Raw genomic sequence first — 19,055 nt, forward strand, 5'->3', positions numbered from 1 at the left:
CATGTGGTGATGGAACCCGCAGTCGAACAAGAAGTTGTAGTTCAGGTCAAAATTCAAATTGTGGCTCAAGGAGTTCAGTAACAGCGTCATGCAACATACGACCTTGTTCAAGTAAGTACTATAAAACAATTTGAATATCGTAAAAAAAGAATTATTTGTTTTGAATGTTACACTTGGCATAGTGACTTTCTAACATCATGTTTTAAAATTAAAAGCAGTACTTAATATTTTATGTAGCGTGGAACAACTGGCAACGTTGGACCCAATGTTCAGCGAATTGTGGAAATGGAAGGCAATCAAGAATAAGAGTTTGTAATTTAAGTGGCGGAAACTGTGTTGGAATTTCAAGAGATTCGAGAGATTGTCGAGTGTCTGACTGTCCAGGTATTTTAAAGACATGTGTCTTTATAATAAAAACCACGCAAATTAGTTTCTTTTTTCATATTCCTAAAGCCTTATGTAATAGACTTTTAGCCTATTTTAGGCCTAATACAATATCAAATACATAAATACGTATTTGTATTATACAGATGTATGGACAACATGGTCAAGTTGGACAAGTTGTGATGCGAATTGTGGTTTTGGAGTTAAAACTCGATCAAGAAGTTGCCCTGGTGGTCAATGTACAGGCCAGTCTATATCAAATGATTTCTGTAACAACGGCCCATGCAAGTAAGTTGTGATAAAAACTGGATTGAGATAAGGTGTTAGTAGACTAAATGCTTTAAACGTTTTAATGCTATGGTCACACCACAAAAAAGTATTAACATATTTTTTTATATTTATTTATTCTCGATGTGGAAGGTCGAATTAAAAAGTCAAACATAGAGTAACATCAGTTACCCCGACCTAGTCTCCAGTTGCCTTTGGTATTTTAAATAAATATTGCTAATTAAGTGCTGGCTCAGCAGAAGTTCATACCGTTTATAGCGTCTTAGTTAAGGGTGCCTTAGCATAAGAACAGTTGGGAACGAACTAGGACCTCATGTAGTGAAGCCAAGTGTTCGGGCCATTACACCATGCTGTCAGTTTGACATAATCGGTCTGGTAAACGACATTTTATTTTTTTTATTGTTAGTGACACATGTTACTGTCCCGATAAAAACTGTAACGACAACGTTATGGTTGGATGTGATTCGTTTGCTGTTTTGTGCAACGATTTTCCTGATTATGCAAAACAAAATTGCCCGCGAACGTGTGATTTATGCGACAAGTTTACATGTCCATGTGATAGCAAATCAGGTACGTTCACAAATAAAGATAACTTAATGAAATTCAATAAGTTTTCTTATAATAAGGCTTATACTTGACTAACCAATCTACTAGCAGCTCTTTAAAATTACTTTACTCATTTAGTGTGCCCAAATTTACATGTGAAAAAAATGGAATCAAACGAGTGTTGTAGCACAAAAGTTACAGAAGAATGTGGACGAGTTGAACTTCCTAAAAGAGTAGTTGGCGGAAATGTTTCAAAAACTTACCAATGGCCTTGGATGGTTAGTAATATTGATATCAAAAAATAGAAAATTTAAAACAAGCTTATATAAAACTTTTAAGCACAACGTTGTAAATGTAATTGATGAGTTTTATACTTTAACTGTCGCAAAAGCTTTAGAGCAACGATTTAACTTGGACCCATCGCATTGTGCAACATTCATGCATAGGCGTTATTGTATTGTTATAGTAATAAAATTATATATTGCAATGTTTGACTATTTACGTTATACTTATTTAGGTTTCACTTACACATGGAGGAGCCAATTTTTGTGGAGGAACACTTATACATAGAAGATGGGTGTTAACTGCTGCCCATTGCATAAAGTAAAAACGATACTTTCTTTTGTTAACCAAACTATTTCAACGAATTATTATTGTAAATAATTTCTGATCTTTACAATGTTGAATTTAAACACAGCGGACAACAATCAGGCATAGGAGTAAGTCTTGGAGCAAGCAGGTTGGGCAATTTACGACCAGTTGGTATTCGACGAACGATAATTCATCCAAACTACGATGATCAAATAATTGGACATACAGATGTTATTCCACACGACATTGGCCTAATAGAGGTATGACAACTTTAAGTATTTTTACATATTAAAAGAACCATAATTTCTCATATATCGATATGGGCTGTCTAAATTAAGATTCAGTTTGTTATACCAAAATAATTAAAAAAAAATTAAGCAGGCCAAAAACAAGTATATATTCACAAGTTAATCAACTACAAACTAGCATTAACTACATGCTAATAACATTACAATCACATTTTTGAGTTTAGCTGGAAGTTGATGTTTCAATAGATGTTTCCGTTCGGCCAATTTGTATGCCGAAAGGTAAAAGGCCAGATGATGGTATGAGGTGCTTTGCTGCTGGATGGGGTAGAAGTAAGTATTAGTTTATTAAGTTTTATGCAACAGGCTTGGTTGTTTATTCATGGTATAAAGCTACTAGCTTAAAGAAGCATAATGCCCCGCCCTTTAGCAAGGTTTTAAAAGAAAGGTGTCCAGTGCAACCTCTCCAAATAAATTAAAATAAAATTCCCCAAGGTTAATGTGAAAAAATTAACAACTGCATTTAAATTTTTGTTTATGAAGGAAGCAACAATTTTAACGCCCAGTTATCCGAGGTGTTGGTTCATGCTGGGTTAGAAGTGGTTAACCAGCAGCAATGTAATCGGGTTTATAGAAACTTAAGACCAGATATGATTTGCGCGGGAGGGGAAGAGGGCATTGATACCTGCACAGTAAGTGAAATAATAAGACATGCTTTCTAAAACAAAACTTTTTTGTTTCTTTTTATTGTGTTGGGTATAATTAATGGATTAAAAATGTTAGTTATACATGTTATTTACTATTTTTTGATATTTTATAGGGCGATAGTGGTGGACCTTTAATGTGCCAGCTTTGTAGAAATTGTGGATGGTATTTGGCAGGAATAACTTCCTCAGGTCCAACACAGTGTGGTACAGCTGGCGAGAGTGGAGTCTATACCCGCGTAACTTCGTTTGAAACCTGGATCTCGACTTATACAGGAGTTTCACCTACACCATTACCACATTCTTGCTAAAGTGAACACATCCTGTTTCTTGTTATGTACCATATGTACATATTTAAATGCATTGTAGAATCCTGGTGTTGCAAATTGCTTTTTTATGTGCATTTAAAAACTCATTTTTGTTTATTTCTTGACCAATGTGCGCCTTTGTTATTAAATATAGATTTGAATAATTTGCTTATTTCCGCATCAAAATATAAAATTGTATTTAAAAATTGCGAACTCAAGTGGTAACATAATTCGAGTTGTTGCTATAACCACAAAGACGCTTTGCAAAATTGTTTTGAAATATTCGGTCGGGATAGAAAAATGTCAAAAATTGTATTGATAGAACCGACCGAGCTGTATAATATTCTAAATCAACACACAGTATATCCCTGTCTAAGTGACCAGAATTTTCTTTTACTTTTAGGTGATTTGCAGACCAGATTTACTAGATATATTGTAAATTGCCATTTTTATATTAAAAACATGTCAGAAAACGTTTCGAGTTAATGCAGCATAGTCCAAATATAAAAAATAAATAAGTTCCTAATTTAATATACATTTAAAAGTTAAAAATTAATTTTTACATTAATAATGCCATTAATTATTGGCTAAAAATTGGTCTTAATATAATTATACTATCTTGTCTGCCTGTTATATTAATTCTGTAAAATAATCACAAGTTATTTTACATTAAGATGCTCGTAAAAAATCCGAGTACGACGAAAGTCATGTGATCACAGCAAAAAGAGCGCAACTGAATGAGGATGAAAATTATATGGTACCTTATGATGCTGAGCTTGAATGTAAAACCCATGTAATTGTTTATGATGGAAATTGTAGATCGCTCAGAGAAAAGAGTAAGTTAAATATGATGTGATTAAAAGTTAGTTTCCAATTTTTAATGTAAACGAAAATTTTTAATGTAAACATTAAATGAACTAGACATTTGGTGCATGTGAATATATTTTCATGCTTAAATGATTTTTCAATAGAAATTCACAGCAATAATAAATTTTTGTTGCAAAGAACAAAAGGCTTCATTACAGAATATCTAATAAAACGTTTGGCAGGGATTTATAAATAAAACTAAGATTTCCAGAAAAACACCAATCACATTATACAACTTGTAAATGTTATGTTTAGGTGATGCTGTCAAATGTGCCTCCACTATGGGAAATAATGGAAGTAAAAATCCAGTTAAAATATTAAGAGGAGGATATGAGGATTTTTCTGCCATGTATCCATTTCTGAGAACACAAAAAATTATTTACATGCCCCAGGTAAAACAGAAAAATGACTCTGCGTAATATTTTTTGCATTTTTATCAATCTATAAAGTTTGAATATGAAAATCAAAATACTTATTGAACAAAATTTAATGTTACTTATAGGTGTCCAGAATTTTTTTATGCTTACTTAATATATAAATCTATCTGCAGGAATATGATGCTATTGAAACATATCCCTGCGAAGTGTTGCCAGGAATTTTGTATATTGGATCAAGTAAGCAGGCAAACAGTGCAACCGTTCATAAAGAATTAAAGATCAGGGCACATATCAATCTTACTAATGAACCTGATAAATAGTAAGTCATAACTTTGTGTTATTTTTAAATGTCTAAATAAAATATGATTTTAAAAAAACAACAAACCCTTATTTACAATAAATGTGTCAACTTTAAATAGGTTTTTTCAATAAAGGTATTTTGCTACACTAGAATTCATTTGTTTGTACAATTTTTTAAAACAAATTCAATGTATTAAAATTTAATTTTGTATTTAAGTTTTACAGAATATGACAAAGCAATTTATCTGAACATTCCAATTGAGGATAATGACTCTTGTGATCTAACTAGCCACATGCAAGAACTTGTTCAATTCATAGGTGGGTATATAAAACTTATTTAGAGAATAATTGACGGCCCAAATTTAAAAGAAATATAACTACAGCAGTTGGTGTTTTGCTGTATGGGCCTATACATTTATATAAACAATGCAAAAATGTTTATATAAAAATACTTAAATTAATTTTTGTCAAGATATGAATCGTACAAACTTGAACTCCATTCTTATTTGGTCAACCAATGGAATTAGTAGAAGTGCTGCAGCCTGTATTTTATATTTGATGTCATATTATAAATGGCCCTTAAAGGTATTATTTCCACAATGTTTAAACTATTGTACCTTTTGTTTTTATGTAAGGAGTGTAGAGTTTGCAAAAGCAGTTTTATCTTTGGTTTAAAATAATCATATTTCATTGACATTAGGATGCCTGGCGTCATATGAGAGCTTGTAAATTTACAATTCGACCAAATAGAAACTTGGTTCGACAACTTTCACAATTTGAAGAAAAACATTTGGGACAAAAAATAACAAATGTCGATGACCCAAACTTTTAAATCTGTTCTTATTATTTTTACCCTTTTTCTCAAATAAATAGTTAAAGTAGATTTTTAAACTTCATCATGTAATGTAAAATTTTACAGTTTATTACATCTTTTTAAAAGTATGTTAGTTTTAAATGTTAATACATTTCTTTATCCAAATTGTTATCGCCAATTATGACATAACTGACTCCTAAAATTAACTTAAAATATAGTTGATTTAAATTTGTGTTGTTAAAAAAATAATAATTAGTTAACAAAAGGAAGTTATTAAAAGTAAAGCAATTTGCAACACCAAGATTTTTACAAAAGCATTTAATATGTTTACAAAAAGCATTTAATATGTTTACAAAAAGCATTTAATATGTACATAGTACGAAACAAAAAACGGCTATATTCACTTTAGCAAGAATTTGGTAATGGTGTAGGTGAAACTCCTGTATAAGTTGAGATCCAGGTTTCAAACGAAGTTACTCGAGTGTAGACTCCACTCTTGCCAGCTGTACCACATTTTATTGGACCTGTAGAAGTTATCCCTGCCAAATACCATCCACAATTTCTACAAACCTAGCACATTAACGGCCCACCACTATCACCCTTAGAATATAAAGAGACTTGTAATTATTATTTTTTTGGATATATTTTCATATTTAATGTGGGAAGTTTGAATGCGCGACTTAAACATTGAGTAACATCAGTTACTCCGACCCAGCCTCGAGTTGCCGTGGCAGTTTGAGATATTATAAATTATAATTGCCCGGTAATTATGCTGCTGATTAAGTGCTGGTTCACCAAGAGTTTATACCGTTTTTAGCGTCTTACGCAAGAGTGCTACAGCATGAGAGCAGTTGGGATTAAACCCACGACCTCATGGTAGCGTAGCAAGTGTTCTTACTATTAAACCACGCTGCCGCTGCTTAACAAATAATGAAGTTTTTTTGTTTTAATATACTCACAAAAAATAAAAATAAAAAAAAGATGTTGTTTAGAGAATATGTTTTATTAAACTTACGTTGCAGGTATCTACCCCCTTCTCTCCCCCTGCACAAATCATATTTGGTCTTAGATTTCTATAAACTTGATTACATTTCTGCTGGTTTAACACTTTTAAACCAACATGAAGTAACTCTTCGGATTTCCCTTTACTTGCTACATTTAAATTAACAAACCTTTTTAAACGTGTTGTTAGTTTTATAGGAAAAGAAAATGGGATTGGACAGACGAAGCTATCACTGAACGCTTTGCCCAAGGTTAAACAGTAGGGCATTGGTACGGCTTAAATCTTAAACCTTTTAGTCTGTAATCGTACGCCAAGAATCATTTACCATACCATTGAGTATAGTGCATGAAATTGAATAAACTAATACTTACTTTTACCCCACCCTGCAGCAAAGCAAAGCATACCGACCACCGGTCTTTTACCTTTTGGCATACAAATTGGTCGAACGAAAGGGTTAGTTAAAACATCAACTTCCAGCTAAACATAATGACAAAATTTTTTTTTAGTTATTTTGTATATCTCATTGGCTATCAAAACAAGGTTCTTACGAAGTTATTTTTTAAAGTAATAATAGGACTACCTCTATTAATCCAATGTCGTGTGGGTGTACATTTAATCGAAGAATTAAAAAATGATTATAGTTTGGATGAATTATCGTTCGTCGAATCCCAACTGGTCGTAAATTGCTCAACCTTTTTGCCCCAAGACTTACTCCTATGCCTGCTTGAATTCCGCTGCGTTTATATTAAACATTGTAAACAATAAAAATTTGTGAATAGATTGAGTTACCACCTAATGATCAAAGCTTCTTACTATAAGCAATGGGCAGCAGTTAATACCCATCTTCTATGTATAAGTGTCCCTCCACAGTTAAAGCTACCTTCATATGTTACTGAAACCTACGTAAATAATTCTATAAACATGTAAAAATGGCAACGCAACTCTTATAGCGCATGTATGCATGAATGTTGCATAAGGTTATTAAGACTAAATGCATGTTAAAACATAGCTCTAAGGCTATTGTAGAAAAACTAACCATCCATGGCCATTGATAAGAATTCGAAACGTTTCCGCTAAATATCCTGCTGCCTGTGATTCTTCTAGGTACTTCAATTCGAGCACATTCCTCTGTAACTCTTGTGTTACAACACTCATTTGATTCAAACTTTTTAACGTGTGAACTCGGGCACACTAAATAGTAAATTAAAAATAAAATTCATTTACATTAATAATATGCTGATAAAAATTTTTCTGTTAAACTTATCAAGGTGAAAAAATAAAAAGTAAAGAAGTTTATTACCAGAACACTCCTTGCTTGAGCATCTTTGGTTTTCAGTTGAAGATCCAGTGCAATCATTATTGTTTTCTGATTCACATGTTCGAGTTCGAACCCGGTTACCGCCACCACAAGTTGCACTACATTGAGACCAATTGTTCCAACCGCTCCAAACTTAAAACAATTTAAATGTTAAACAAAATTAAAAAAAGTTAGATTTTTTTATTACCTGTTCGAGAACATTCAGCCGTGTTACATTTCCAGTTCTGAAAAAAAAGATCTCCACAATCTTCATTTCTTCCAGTCGAGCAACTTCTACTTCTTCTCTGTGTTCCGCCTCCGCATGACTTTGTACATGTGGTCCACTGCGTCCATTTAAACCATCGATCTCCTAAGTTTGATTAATTTGCATTAATTTTTGCAATAGTATTTAAAAAGTTGTTGTAGCTAATAAACCTAAACTTACCAAACGGACACGGTCTGTCATTGCACAACCACTTTTGCCTCGTTTCTTCTTCCGTTCCGCATTCCCTGATTCGACTTCTGCTACACCCCCGAGTTCGAGTTCGTGATCCATCTCCGCAAGATTTCGTACAACGACCCCATTGGTTCCAAGTTAACCAATTAGGATTATCTAAGTCTTGAATAAAATAAGCAAAATCCTAATTTAGCAATTTTTCTTTAAAAGTCTTTAACCCTAAAACTTTCATTAGATTAGTTCTAGTAAATTATAAAACTTTCTCCTACCAGGACAATCCTGACTTGAACATCTTTGGTTTTCAGTTGAAGATCCAATGCAATCATTATTGTTTCCAGATCCACATGTTCGAGTTCGAATCCGGTTGCCGCCACCACAAGTCGCACTGCATTGACCCCAACTGTTCCAACTGCTCCATACTTAACATAAAATTGTTATTCTTATGGGTAAATATTATTGTTTTTTTAATTATTTTTTTAAAATTAAGTTAAAACAGAACATGAAAAATTAAAATATCAAAATTAATATTGTCCTTAGTTGGCAAAACATACATCCTTACTGTTTCTTTTAATGCCTAAATCTATTATTCAATCAAAGTATTTTAAACATAAAATAAGACTCTAAAAATACCTGGACAATCAGACACTCGACAATCTCTTGAATCTCTTGAACTTCCAACACAGTTTCCGCCACTTAAATTACAAACTCTTCTTCTTGATTGCCTACCATTTCCACAAGTTTTTGAACATTGGGACCATCGCTGCCAGTTGTTTCAAGCTATTTAAAAAAAATGCGAGATCGGAAATTTTTTTTTAATATTTTAGATATATTTTTATAACAATACCAAGTTGGAAAAATTTTAAAACCCTGAATTTTAAATATGATACGTAAAGCAGAGACATAAACTATTGGTAATGCTTCTTTAGTAAGTTTTAAATAAGGTCCGCAAATCAATCTCATGCAATGTACTGGCGTCAACAGATAACTCACACTATGTAGTAAGATTTGAATAAAATGATAAAGTTATAAAAATAATATTTTTTCATAATGGATTATTTACGATGACACAAACTTTATTAAAAGTTTTACTTGGACAAGATTGTGTGTTGCATGACACTGTTACTGAATCTCTTGAGCCACAATCTAAATTTCGTCCTGAACTACAACTTCTTGTTCGACTTCGGGTTCCGCCATCACAGGTAACACTACATGACTGCCAACTTTTCCATGAGCCCCAACCTTTTTAAAAGCAGGTTAAGAGATTGAAATCATGCCTTTGTCAAATTTATTTTCAATAAGTTTACCTTTAACATGTAACATATGCTGCTTTATTATAATATCAAGTATATAAGGGAAAAAACTGTTTAATTTTACTTATATTTAAAAATAGAACTAAGAATTTAAATAACAAAGCTTTAAATTAAATTTAAGTAACAAAAAAAATTATTTACTTGGACAATTTTGTCTTGAGCATCTTTGGTTTTTAATTGAAGATCCAGTGCAATCATTGTTGTTTTCTGATCCACATGTTCGAGTTCGAACCTGGTTGCCGCCACCACAAGTTGCACTACATTGCGACCAACTATTCCAACTGCTCCAAACTTAAGTAGAAAAGTTTTTTTTGGGCTTTTTTTAATTAGTTTTAGTTTTGTTATTATCTATCTAACGTTTTTTGTTGATAAAGTAAGGAAAAAGAAGATACTACCAAATCCCTAAAGACTTTGTAGTTTTAATCAGTTTAAACAAATTTACTTAATTAAAATTTATAAATCTAAAGGTAAAACTTTAATATAAATTGTTAAAAATACCTGGACAATCAGAAACTTGACAATCTCTTGAATCTCTTGAACTTCCAATACAGGTTCTACCATTTGAATTACAAACTCTTCTTCTTGATTGCCTTCCATTTCCACAAGTTTTCGAACACTGAGACCAACGTTGCCAGTTGTTCCATGCTATTTGAAATAAACTTATAATTGTGCAATACAATTGCATCAACAGACAACTCTAAGTATATAAGATTTGAACGAATACCAAGTTTTTTACATTAAAAATTATTCATAAAACAATAAACTTTCCAATTCAATTACCTGGACAAGGCTGTATGTTGCATGACGCCGTTACCGAACTCCTTGAGCCACAATCTGAATTTTGTCTTGAACTACAACTTCTTGTTCGACTTCGGGTTCCATCACCACATGTAACACTACAAGATTGCGAACTTTTCCAAGCGCTCCAACCTTGTAAGGTAAAACATGTGTATAGTCATATAATTCTTTTAAACCTTATTCAATAATGTTACCAATGACAAAAAACAAATACAATATAGAAATATACCAAAAACACTTAATGCTAAAAGATAAAACTACTACTTACTAGGACATTCTTGGGTCGAACATCTTTGATTTTCAGTTGATGATCCAGTACAATCATTATTGTTTCCTGATCCACATGTTCGAGTTCGAATCCGGTTGCCGCCACCACAAGTTTTACTACATTGCGACCAAACACTCCAACTGCTCCAAACTTAACATAACACCAGATTGAAAAGTTAAATACAACCAAAATAAAAAAAACATTTTTCGTTATACCTGTTCGAGAACATTCAGCCGTGTTACATTTCCAGTTCTGAAAGAATAGATCTCCACAGTCTTCATTTCTTCCAGTCGAGCAACTTCTACTTCTTCTCTGTGTTCCGCCTCCGCATGACTTTGTACATGTGGTCCACTGCGTCCATTCAAACCATCGATCTCCTAAGTTTGATTAATTTGCATTAATTTTTGCAATAGTATTTATAAAGTTGTTGTAGCTATTAAACCTAAACTTACCAAACGGACACGGTCTGTCATTGCACAACCACTTTTGCCTCGCTTCTTCCTCCGTTCCGCATTCCCTGATTCGACTTCTGCTACACCCCCGAGTACGAGTTCGTGTTCCATCCCCGCACGATTTCGTACAACGACTCCATTGGTTCCAAGTTAACCAATTAGGATTAGCTAAATTAACTTATAAGTAAAATGTTTTATTCACACCTCTTAAACTAAGCTCCATCAGCTTAAAATAAAAGTTTAAGTATAAATTTACCATCAGGGCAAGGTTGTAGATTACAGGCAACACGTTGGCTTTTTTGGGTTCCACAATTGTTGGTATTTTTTAAACTACAAGACCTGGTTCTTGTTTTTGTACCATCACCGCATTGGTGACTACAAGGACTCCATGAGGTCCATCGATTCCAAGTTGCTTCAGGTTATGTTTGTATAATTTAAACGAAAAATTTATTTTTTAATATAATTTTCAATTTTCATATAGATAAACAAACAGAGTGTAATATAGTACCTTGACTAATACAAGAGTTAGTGTTGCACTTTTCCGTGACAGTTCCCGACTGTTAACCACAATCTTCACTTCTTCCAGTGCTACAAGATCTTGCTTGTATTCTAGATCCAGTGCCACATGACCTCGTGCATTTTGTCCATGGACTCCAATTAGTCCAAGCTAGTATTAAAAGGAAATATTAAAGTAGAGTTAGGTCACATTAATTGCCGTTTTTATGTTTAAAATATTTAATATCATTACTGAAAATTTTTTGTTTAAATATGTTTAATAATATCTTACATATAACAATTAATTGTTATTGTACATTTATTATGTTTAAATCAATTGCCAATGAAACAACTATAACTAAATTTCCTTGGTCTTATATAATATCGCAAATACAGAAAGTACAGCTATTTAAATTAACCCTAAAACCTCCGATCTAAAAAAATTATCTGTTGTTTTATAAATTTGTTTTGTTGCAACTTTTTTATCGCACTCTTTTATACAAACAAAAATTTAAAATTGTACCTGGGCTAATACAAGAGTTAGTGTTGCACTTTTCCGTTACAGTTCTCGACTGTGAACCACAATCTCCATTTCTTCCAGTGCTACAAGATCTTGCCTTGATTCTAGATCCAGTGCCACATGACCTCGTGCATTTTGTCCATGGACTCCAACTAGTCCAAGCTAGTATTAAAAGAAAATATTAAAGTAGAGTTAGGTCACATTAATTGCCGTTTTTATGTTTAAAATATTTAATATCATTACTGAAAATTTTTTGTTTAAATATGTTTAATAATATCTTACTTTTAACAATTAATTGTAATTTTATTATGTTTAAATCAATTGCCAATGAAACAACTATTACTAAATTTCCTTGGTCTTATATAATATTGCAAATACAGTAGTACAGCTATTTAAATTAACCTAAAAACCTCCGATCTAAACAAATTATCTGTTGTTTTATAAATTGGTTTTGTTGCAACTTTTTTATCGCACTCTTTTATACAAACAAAGATTTAAAATTGTACCTGGGCTAATACAAGAGTTAGTGTTGCATTTTTCTGTATCTGTTCTTGCCTGGGTACCACAATCTTCACTTCTTCCAGTACTACAAGATCTTGCCTTGAATTTAGTTCCTCCACCACATGATTTCGTACATTTTGTCCAAGCACTCCAACTAGTCCAAGCTATCAATAAAATTAAATGAATTTTTCTAAGAGTAGTTGGAAGTTGTTGCCAATTTTTTTCAAGGTCGTTTTTGCTACATGTATTACCTCATTAGCTATGCTTAAAAATTAATTTATATATATCCAGTGATTTCTAGTAAGGTGATTACTTACGAGCACATTGTACGACTGGACATCGTTTATTAACTTCCTTCAAATTTCCACAGTCAGATGATCGACCAGTATTGCAGGTTCTACGCCGGAATATGTAACTAACTTGCCCGCAAGTTTTATCGCATTTTTCCCATGTTCCCCAAGTATTCCAAATAGCTAAATACACAGGATCCGTTACCTATTTTCTTAAAAACGTTTAATTGGATTTAAGAAAAGAGTTAAAAAAACACTTAAATGACTAATATCAATTGCATAAAAAAATTAGATCAAGTAGAAATAGATGACCTAAAAAAATGAAATATAAGATACATACGTGGGCATTGTGCCGATGGACACCGTTTTGTAACTGAGTCTAAACTTCCACAGTCAGCAGTTTGGCCGGTGTTACAAGTTCTACGCCGAGTTGCGAGACTATTTTCACCGCATGTCTTACTACATTCCCCCCAGGCGCCCCATGAATTCCAGTTCGCTATACAAATTAACAATCATACAAATATTACCTATATAACATAGGCTCTGTATTTGTAATCTCTATAATTCAGTTGGTATGTAGCCTAATCATGAAAATTTTGTAAGAGACTTTGACGTTTAGTTTTCTATATATAATCTAAAATACATTGGTAAAAACTTACTCGGACACCGTACAATAGGACATTGCTTTTGTTCATTTATTACATTAACAGCGTTGGAAGTTCCGCAATCAGAAGGACGACCAGTGCTGCATGTTTTATGCCGGGTGGTGTAAGTAACTCTTCCGCAAACACTGCTACATTGCCCCCATCCTCCCCAAGAGGACCAAGCTGCAACTGGAAGTAAGAACAAAAAGATTATAGGCTTGTTGTGGCAAAAAAATGATTTAAAACGTCTTTGTTTGACAAATGGATCTTTTGTACAACTACACTTCGGAGTTCAAAATTTAAACACATATAATTTAAATAACTTAGAAAAAAATACTTAATGTGCATGTCCGAACGTTGCAAGGCCTCACTACTCTGTCTGTCCCAACGCCACACCCTAATCTAGTATTACTACATCGCCTTCTTCTTTCGGTGCTACCAAGTCCGCATGTTGTTGTGCAACTGCTCCACTCTCCCCACGGTAGCCACCGTCCCAAAAGTGATGCAACTAATATTAAAAGTAAAAAACCGCAATAATCAGAAAAGTGATACAATGTTTGTAAAGAGCAATGTGTTTTTTTAAGCCCTGAGCTTATCTAATTTATGTTACTGTTACAGGAAAATGTAATAAAAGTTGTTTTATACTTGTTGTTGTTGGTTGTAATACACTAACAAGTGTTCTTGGAACTATGTTTGAGCACAGATTGCATTTTCGCTTGCACAATATTGCTGATGAGTTTTTTAAAAGAACACACAGGCTAAAATAAGAAAGACTTTTGCAATACGAAGGGTTGGCATCTTCACAGACTGCACCTAAATAAAAAAAGGCTTTAAAAAAGCAAAATAATCTAAAATCCCAAAAAATCTAGTTACCTTGGCCCACGATATTAAAATTTACTTGTTGTTAAATTTGCTCTTTTGAGGCATATTTAGGTTAATTTTTTTTAAGTAGTGCTCATTTTGCAGTTTTTCTCTTTTCTTTTACCTGATTCCGGCTTACAGAAACTACAAGACTCTGCGCACGTTATCTCAAGAAATCTGTTCGTTTTGCATAAACCACCAACCACAAATAAGCTACATTGGCTTTTGGATATTGTGTCTTCACATTTTCCTAAATAAAATTTTTTAATTGATAAACAATTCCTATATTTTTTACAAAACAACTTAAAAATTTTGCGCGGCGCTTTAGGTCTTTAAACTCAACAAGAAAAAAAATGTTTAAAATGACAAACCAACTTAACAAAAAATTATTAACTCACTTTGACTAAATGCTGATTCAAAAAATACTAGAAGTATGAACAAAAAACAAAGCCTACTTATTTTTGCCATTCTTTTTAAGTTATACAACTTAGGCCACGATGACAAAGGAAAAAACATTTTGCAATATAAATGCCTGAAGGTAAATTTGCACTTTTACAAAGTATTGGTATATTTAAATTTAAAATTACACGTTGTTTGTTTAAAATTTTGAGGTTTAGTTTTTAAGCTGAAAAACCCGATTTCATAAGCGTGGTTTAAACATTAACTAGATTTGTTTTTTAAATAAAATATGGCCCGAAAACATTTGATTATTTTTAACAAAAAGTTTAATAGCTTATTAGTTAAAGCATAAATTACTTTTAAGAATCTTAAATTATATTTTAATAAACAAAAGATTTTAAATATAATAAACATAAAAAAAATAACTGTTTAACCCAGTTTCAAGTTGTTAATATCAGAAGATATATTATACCAAATTTTGAATGTTTAAATTAATTTTTTTTTTTTTTAATAAATGAACGATCTAACAAATACATATAAACAAGCATTTAAATATAATAAACAAACAAAATTTAATTTTTAATTACGTTATTAGATTACTAATGCTATTTTGTCCTTTAAGTAAGAAGGGTAAAATTAAAAAAGCTTTTGTAACAACGACCCGTTGCATTACCTATTTTCGAGTAGATTTGGTTTAAAAACGTTAATTACCTAATATTTCTAATAGGATTTCGTTTCACGTTATAGTTAAAATACTGCCGCTGGCTTAAAGTAAATTTTATATTTAATGTAATATAACAGGGTTTTTTAAGGAACTAGCTTGGATCTAAATATATTCCTAATATGCTGTTAAATGTAATAATTTTAAAAACCTGGCACTATTGAATGGTATAAGTTAATTTAAAACTTGCCTAAAATACAAATATTAAAAAAATAGGCGTTTGGTCTATCAGAGAAAAGCTGCAAACACTAACGCACATTTTTTATTTGTTTTTGTTTATGTATTAAATATTTTTTTGAAATAAAGGCAATGATGGGTGTTTTATTATATTTCACTTACAGTACTACATGGCCACTAAATGTATTGGCAATTTTTAATAAACAATCTCCGACTTGTTTATCTGGTCCATTTAAAAACAAATCAGATAGTTCACGAAAAGTGGAACACAGCCGTCTTGCAGTTATATCTTTCCTGTAAAAATAAAATTTTACTTGATGCATAATTACAAAAATCATATATTGGTTTAAAACGGTGGTACTTAATGTCCTTTTAAATCAGTGGTGTAGTGGTAAGAACTCTTGCTACGCCACACATGAGGTCGTGGGTTCAATCCCCAGTGATCTCATGCTGTAGCGCCCTTGACTAAGGCGCTATAAACAGTGTGAACTCCTGCTGAACCAGCACTTAATCATCAGCATAATTAACAGGCAATTATAATCTATAATATCCCAAACTGCCGCAGGCAACTCGAGAATGGGTAACAGTAACTGATGTTACTCTATGTTTAAGTCGCACATTCGCTTTTCCCACATTGAGGATAAAGATATATACAATAAAAAATAAAAAAATAGAATAAACACAGCATATACCCATGCTTACCCCTAACTTTTTGTTGAAAAGGCAATTAAGTGTCATTCTTAAGGTTTGATATTTCAGTACCAGCAGTTTTCAAACATAGTTGTAAAATTTTTAACTATGGTTTTTATATTATATTTTTACTATGTTTTGTCACCAAATCTTTTATATTTGTAATGAGATAAGATAGGGTTACAGCATACTGACCTTGTAATAGCATGTTTCCATTCATATCGTGCTGGTCCTTTTAATACAAGTAAAGATCTTCTGTTCATTGGAATTTTAACAAAAATATCGCTAAAAGAAAAAGAGCTAAAGTCTTCAAGAGAAATATCGCTTGAATTTTTATCCAAAAATAATATTTGGTTTTTATCAAGTTTTGATATTGTTTCTAATGAGAGATTAGTAAGGTGGGGTTTCAATTTTTCAGGACTTGATTTTGTCATTGTCAGGTAAGTGTTGGATAACAAACTTAGGGTTACAAGTCTCTCACCCCATAACCAGTTATCATCAAAATGGGGGTCAATTGCCGAACCCCGTTTGGGGTCATACTCCAAATTGCACTGCTCAACACATTTAAAATCCGACAAAATTTCTAAACTTTGTAATTGTTTGTTTATTGAAAGACTATAAATTGGTAGCCCAGAAAAGGTTGAAGTTTTAACCTTTTTCTTTTTAAAGTTTACTTTTGGGCCAAAATCTTGTTTTCTGCGACCAGACTGCGAATTTTTCCAAGCTGTCTTGTCGATATTGTTTACTAAGTTAATCTCATCCTTTTCTGAGATGAAATTATTAAATAAAGTGACCCCTTCAAATTGTAGTCCAACGTAAGTATATTGTTCTTGTGACAGTTTACAAACTGCCAATTGTAGATTTGGACAATAAAGAAAACAAATTTTATTCTAGAAAAAAAATTGTCAATTTAAAAAGATTAAAAAATAAAAAAAAATTATACACTTGTAGCTTTTAGTAACGTTATGACACGAACTCTTAAAATCACTTACTTACGTCTTGTTTTATAATTTCTTCGTTTTTTAGTTTTTGTTTTTCACAAATAATACAAGTCCGACAACCTTTACAGCCACATAAAACAAAATCAACTTTATCACATGATTCCATTCTGTCAATAGTTTTATGCCAATAAATACTGCTTTACATGTTTTGTTTAAAAGTTAAAAAAAAACTTGATTATTTATTTGTTCGTAATCCAAAAAATAACACACGTGAAATGGGACTTTCCCTAATTCCAAGTTGTAACAGAAATGCGACACAACGAGACTTTTTACTATATAAACAATTTAAAAAAAGAGTTGTTTGATTACTATATTTATCATGGGTTAACCTTGGTAATATTAAAATTGGATAATTTAAAAAATATGTTACAGGTTTAAAAAGTTTAATTAAAATTAGGCATTTTTAGCTTGCGCAATTTTAAAATTATTTAAGTTTTGTAATAAAAGTTTAATTTATCTAGTTAAATTTATTACCCTTACCGACCAATGTTTATAAAGGTAAGCTAACCTTAACCTTACATGACAGATTTTATCGTAATGCTACCCGCATGACATTTTACACAATGTTATTGGAAGATCACAATCTAAAGCTATATGTCCCTGCAGGGCAGAAATACACGTAAGACATGAATCACATGTAAACGTTTAAATATTTAACTTCTAAATGATTGCAGTAACGGTATAAATTCAATACAAGTCTAAACATTTTGCATTTGTATAAATTTACAGCAAAACGATGTGGTTATATAAATATATATTAAGCTTATATTATAAGAAACAACATGTACAACTTAGTTTCAGCAGTGTTATGGTTATGCCATTAAACTTGTATATTTCTAGAATTCGGATAAAAACTAGTAGGTGAAAAAGCTTAGGACAATTTTTAAAATGAAGTATCTACTTGTTGCATTGCTTGTTTGTGTGGCTTTTGTACAAACTTATGGCATCATGTGTTTTACTGGACGAACAGATCGAATGAGAGTTGATGGGGACTATACAGTGACAGGATTTTTCAACATGACGGATTGCGTGAATAAGGTAAGGGTGTACCTTAAATAATATGCAACTTGTTAAATCTCTTTTTGCAAAGCCCAAGAAACAATTATAAGCTCAAAGAACCGCAAATTCTTGTATTTTAAACTGTTATTAGTATAATATATAAATTTGACAAAATGAATAACAAAATTTTCAATGCCATATCCCAGTTAAAAATATAGTAGTCGTAACCTGCAATATCCTATCTTAAATATTTTATCTTGGTCGCATAAATTTAAAATAGTGACTTTTTGTTAGTTTTGCCAAACAAGAGTTGATGTGAGTAACGGAAAAGTAGTGGTAGAGAAATTCTGCAAGGAGGAAGGACCATGCAGGCAAATTGTGCTGGAAAACGAACGTGATTGTTATGCCGGGGAACGAATTCTAAGTGAGGTAAAAAAAATAAACAAAGGAAATTTTTGTACTAAAACGTCTTTTAATTTTACACAATAACTTACATTTTTAATATGTGCCATGTTTGTTATATGAAAGTTTGCATGCGAATTTAAAAAGTTTAACAAGAAAGGGGGAAAAAAATTCATTTTATTTTTTTTCAGTCCCAAGTTTGCCGTTATTGTTGTGACAGCGACTTCTGCAACACAGCGACTAATGTCATCAATCCTCCACCTGGACTTACGGCAAATAATTAATTGTTTAATAACGCGGTGTGTATATTGACTGCTGTATTGGAAATAAAATATACCTACATTAT

The 19,055-nt window shown here is 31.9% G+C and overlaps 4 protein-coding genes across 4 annotated transcripts; 2 read left to right on the forward strand and 2 right to left on the reverse strand.

Moving 5' to 3' along the window:
* Positions 1-3,340: 3,340 nt before the first annotated feature.
* Positions 3,341-5,493, forward strand: LOC145743727 (serine/threonine/tyrosine-interacting-like protein 1). The gene is made up of 7 exons (XM_082561762.1): positions 3,341-3,469; positions 3,741-3,902; positions 4,189-4,325; positions 4,484-4,629; positions 4,828-4,928; positions 5,083-5,195; positions 5,311-5,493. The coding sequence occupies exons 1-7, from the start codon at positions 3,367-3,369 to the stop codon at positions 5,440-5,442; spliced, it is 894 nt and encodes a 297-aa protein (XP_082417888.1). The 5' UTR covers positions 3,341-3,366; the 3' UTR covers positions 5,443-5,493.
* Positions 5,494-5,549: 56 nt separating this feature from the next.
* LOC145742348 (uncharacterized) lies at positions 5,550-14,788 on the reverse strand. Its single transcript, XM_082560129.1, is given in 28 exon segments — positions 5,550-6,024; positions 6,440-6,576; positions 6,799-6,904; positions 7,008-7,161; positions 7,241-7,326; positions 7,464-7,618; positions 7,728-7,877; positions 7,933-8,094; positions 8,170-8,343; positions 8,451-8,600; positions 9,271-9,420; positions 9,633-9,782; positions 9,990-10,136; positions 10,272-10,421; positions 10,558-10,707; positions 10,773-10,934; positions 11,010-11,186; positions 11,349-11,421; positions 11,518-11,676; positions 12,068-12,186; positions 12,531-12,689; positions 12,843-12,998; positions 13,156-13,311; positions 13,475-13,648; positions 13,797-13,967; positions 14,105-14,272; positions 14,445-14,570; positions 14,719-14,788. Coding segments are annotated over 28 exon segments (4,086 nt in total). The 3' UTR covers positions 5,550-5,829.
* Positions 14,789-15,775: 987 nt separating this feature from the next.
* LOC145743726 (alpha-ketoglutarate-dependent dioxygenase alkB homolog 4-like) lies at positions 15,776-17,483 on the reverse strand. Its single transcript, XM_082561761.1, has 3 exons — positions 17,304-17,483; positions 16,503-17,197; positions 15,776-15,911 (listed from the first exon to the last, which is right to left on the reverse strand). Exons 1-3 carry the CDS (start codon positions 17,412-17,414, stop codon positions 15,776-15,778), a joined length of 942 nt encoding a protein of 313 aa, XP_082417887.1. The 5' UTR covers positions 17,415-17,483.
* Positions 17,484-18,139: 656 nt separating this feature from the next.
* On the forward strand, positions 18,140-19,054 carry LOC145741827 (uncharacterized). Its single transcript, XM_082559489.1, has 3 exons — positions 18,140-18,346; positions 18,602-18,736; positions 18,901-19,054. The coding sequence occupies exons 1-3, from the start codon at positions 18,197-18,199 to the stop codon at positions 18,991-18,993; spliced, it is 378 nt and encodes a 125-aa protein (XP_082415615.1). The 5' UTR covers positions 18,140-18,196; the 3' UTR covers positions 18,994-19,054.
* The last annotated feature ends 1 nt before the right edge of the window (position 19,055 follows it).

Source organism: Corella eumyota, chromosome 2 (assembly GCF_963082875.1).
Source record: "Corella eumyota chromosome 2, kaCorEumy4.1, whole genome shotgun sequence".
Classification (NCBI taxonomy): Eukaryota; Metazoa; Chordata; class Ascidiacea; order Phlebobranchia; family Corellidae; genus Corella; species Corella eumyota.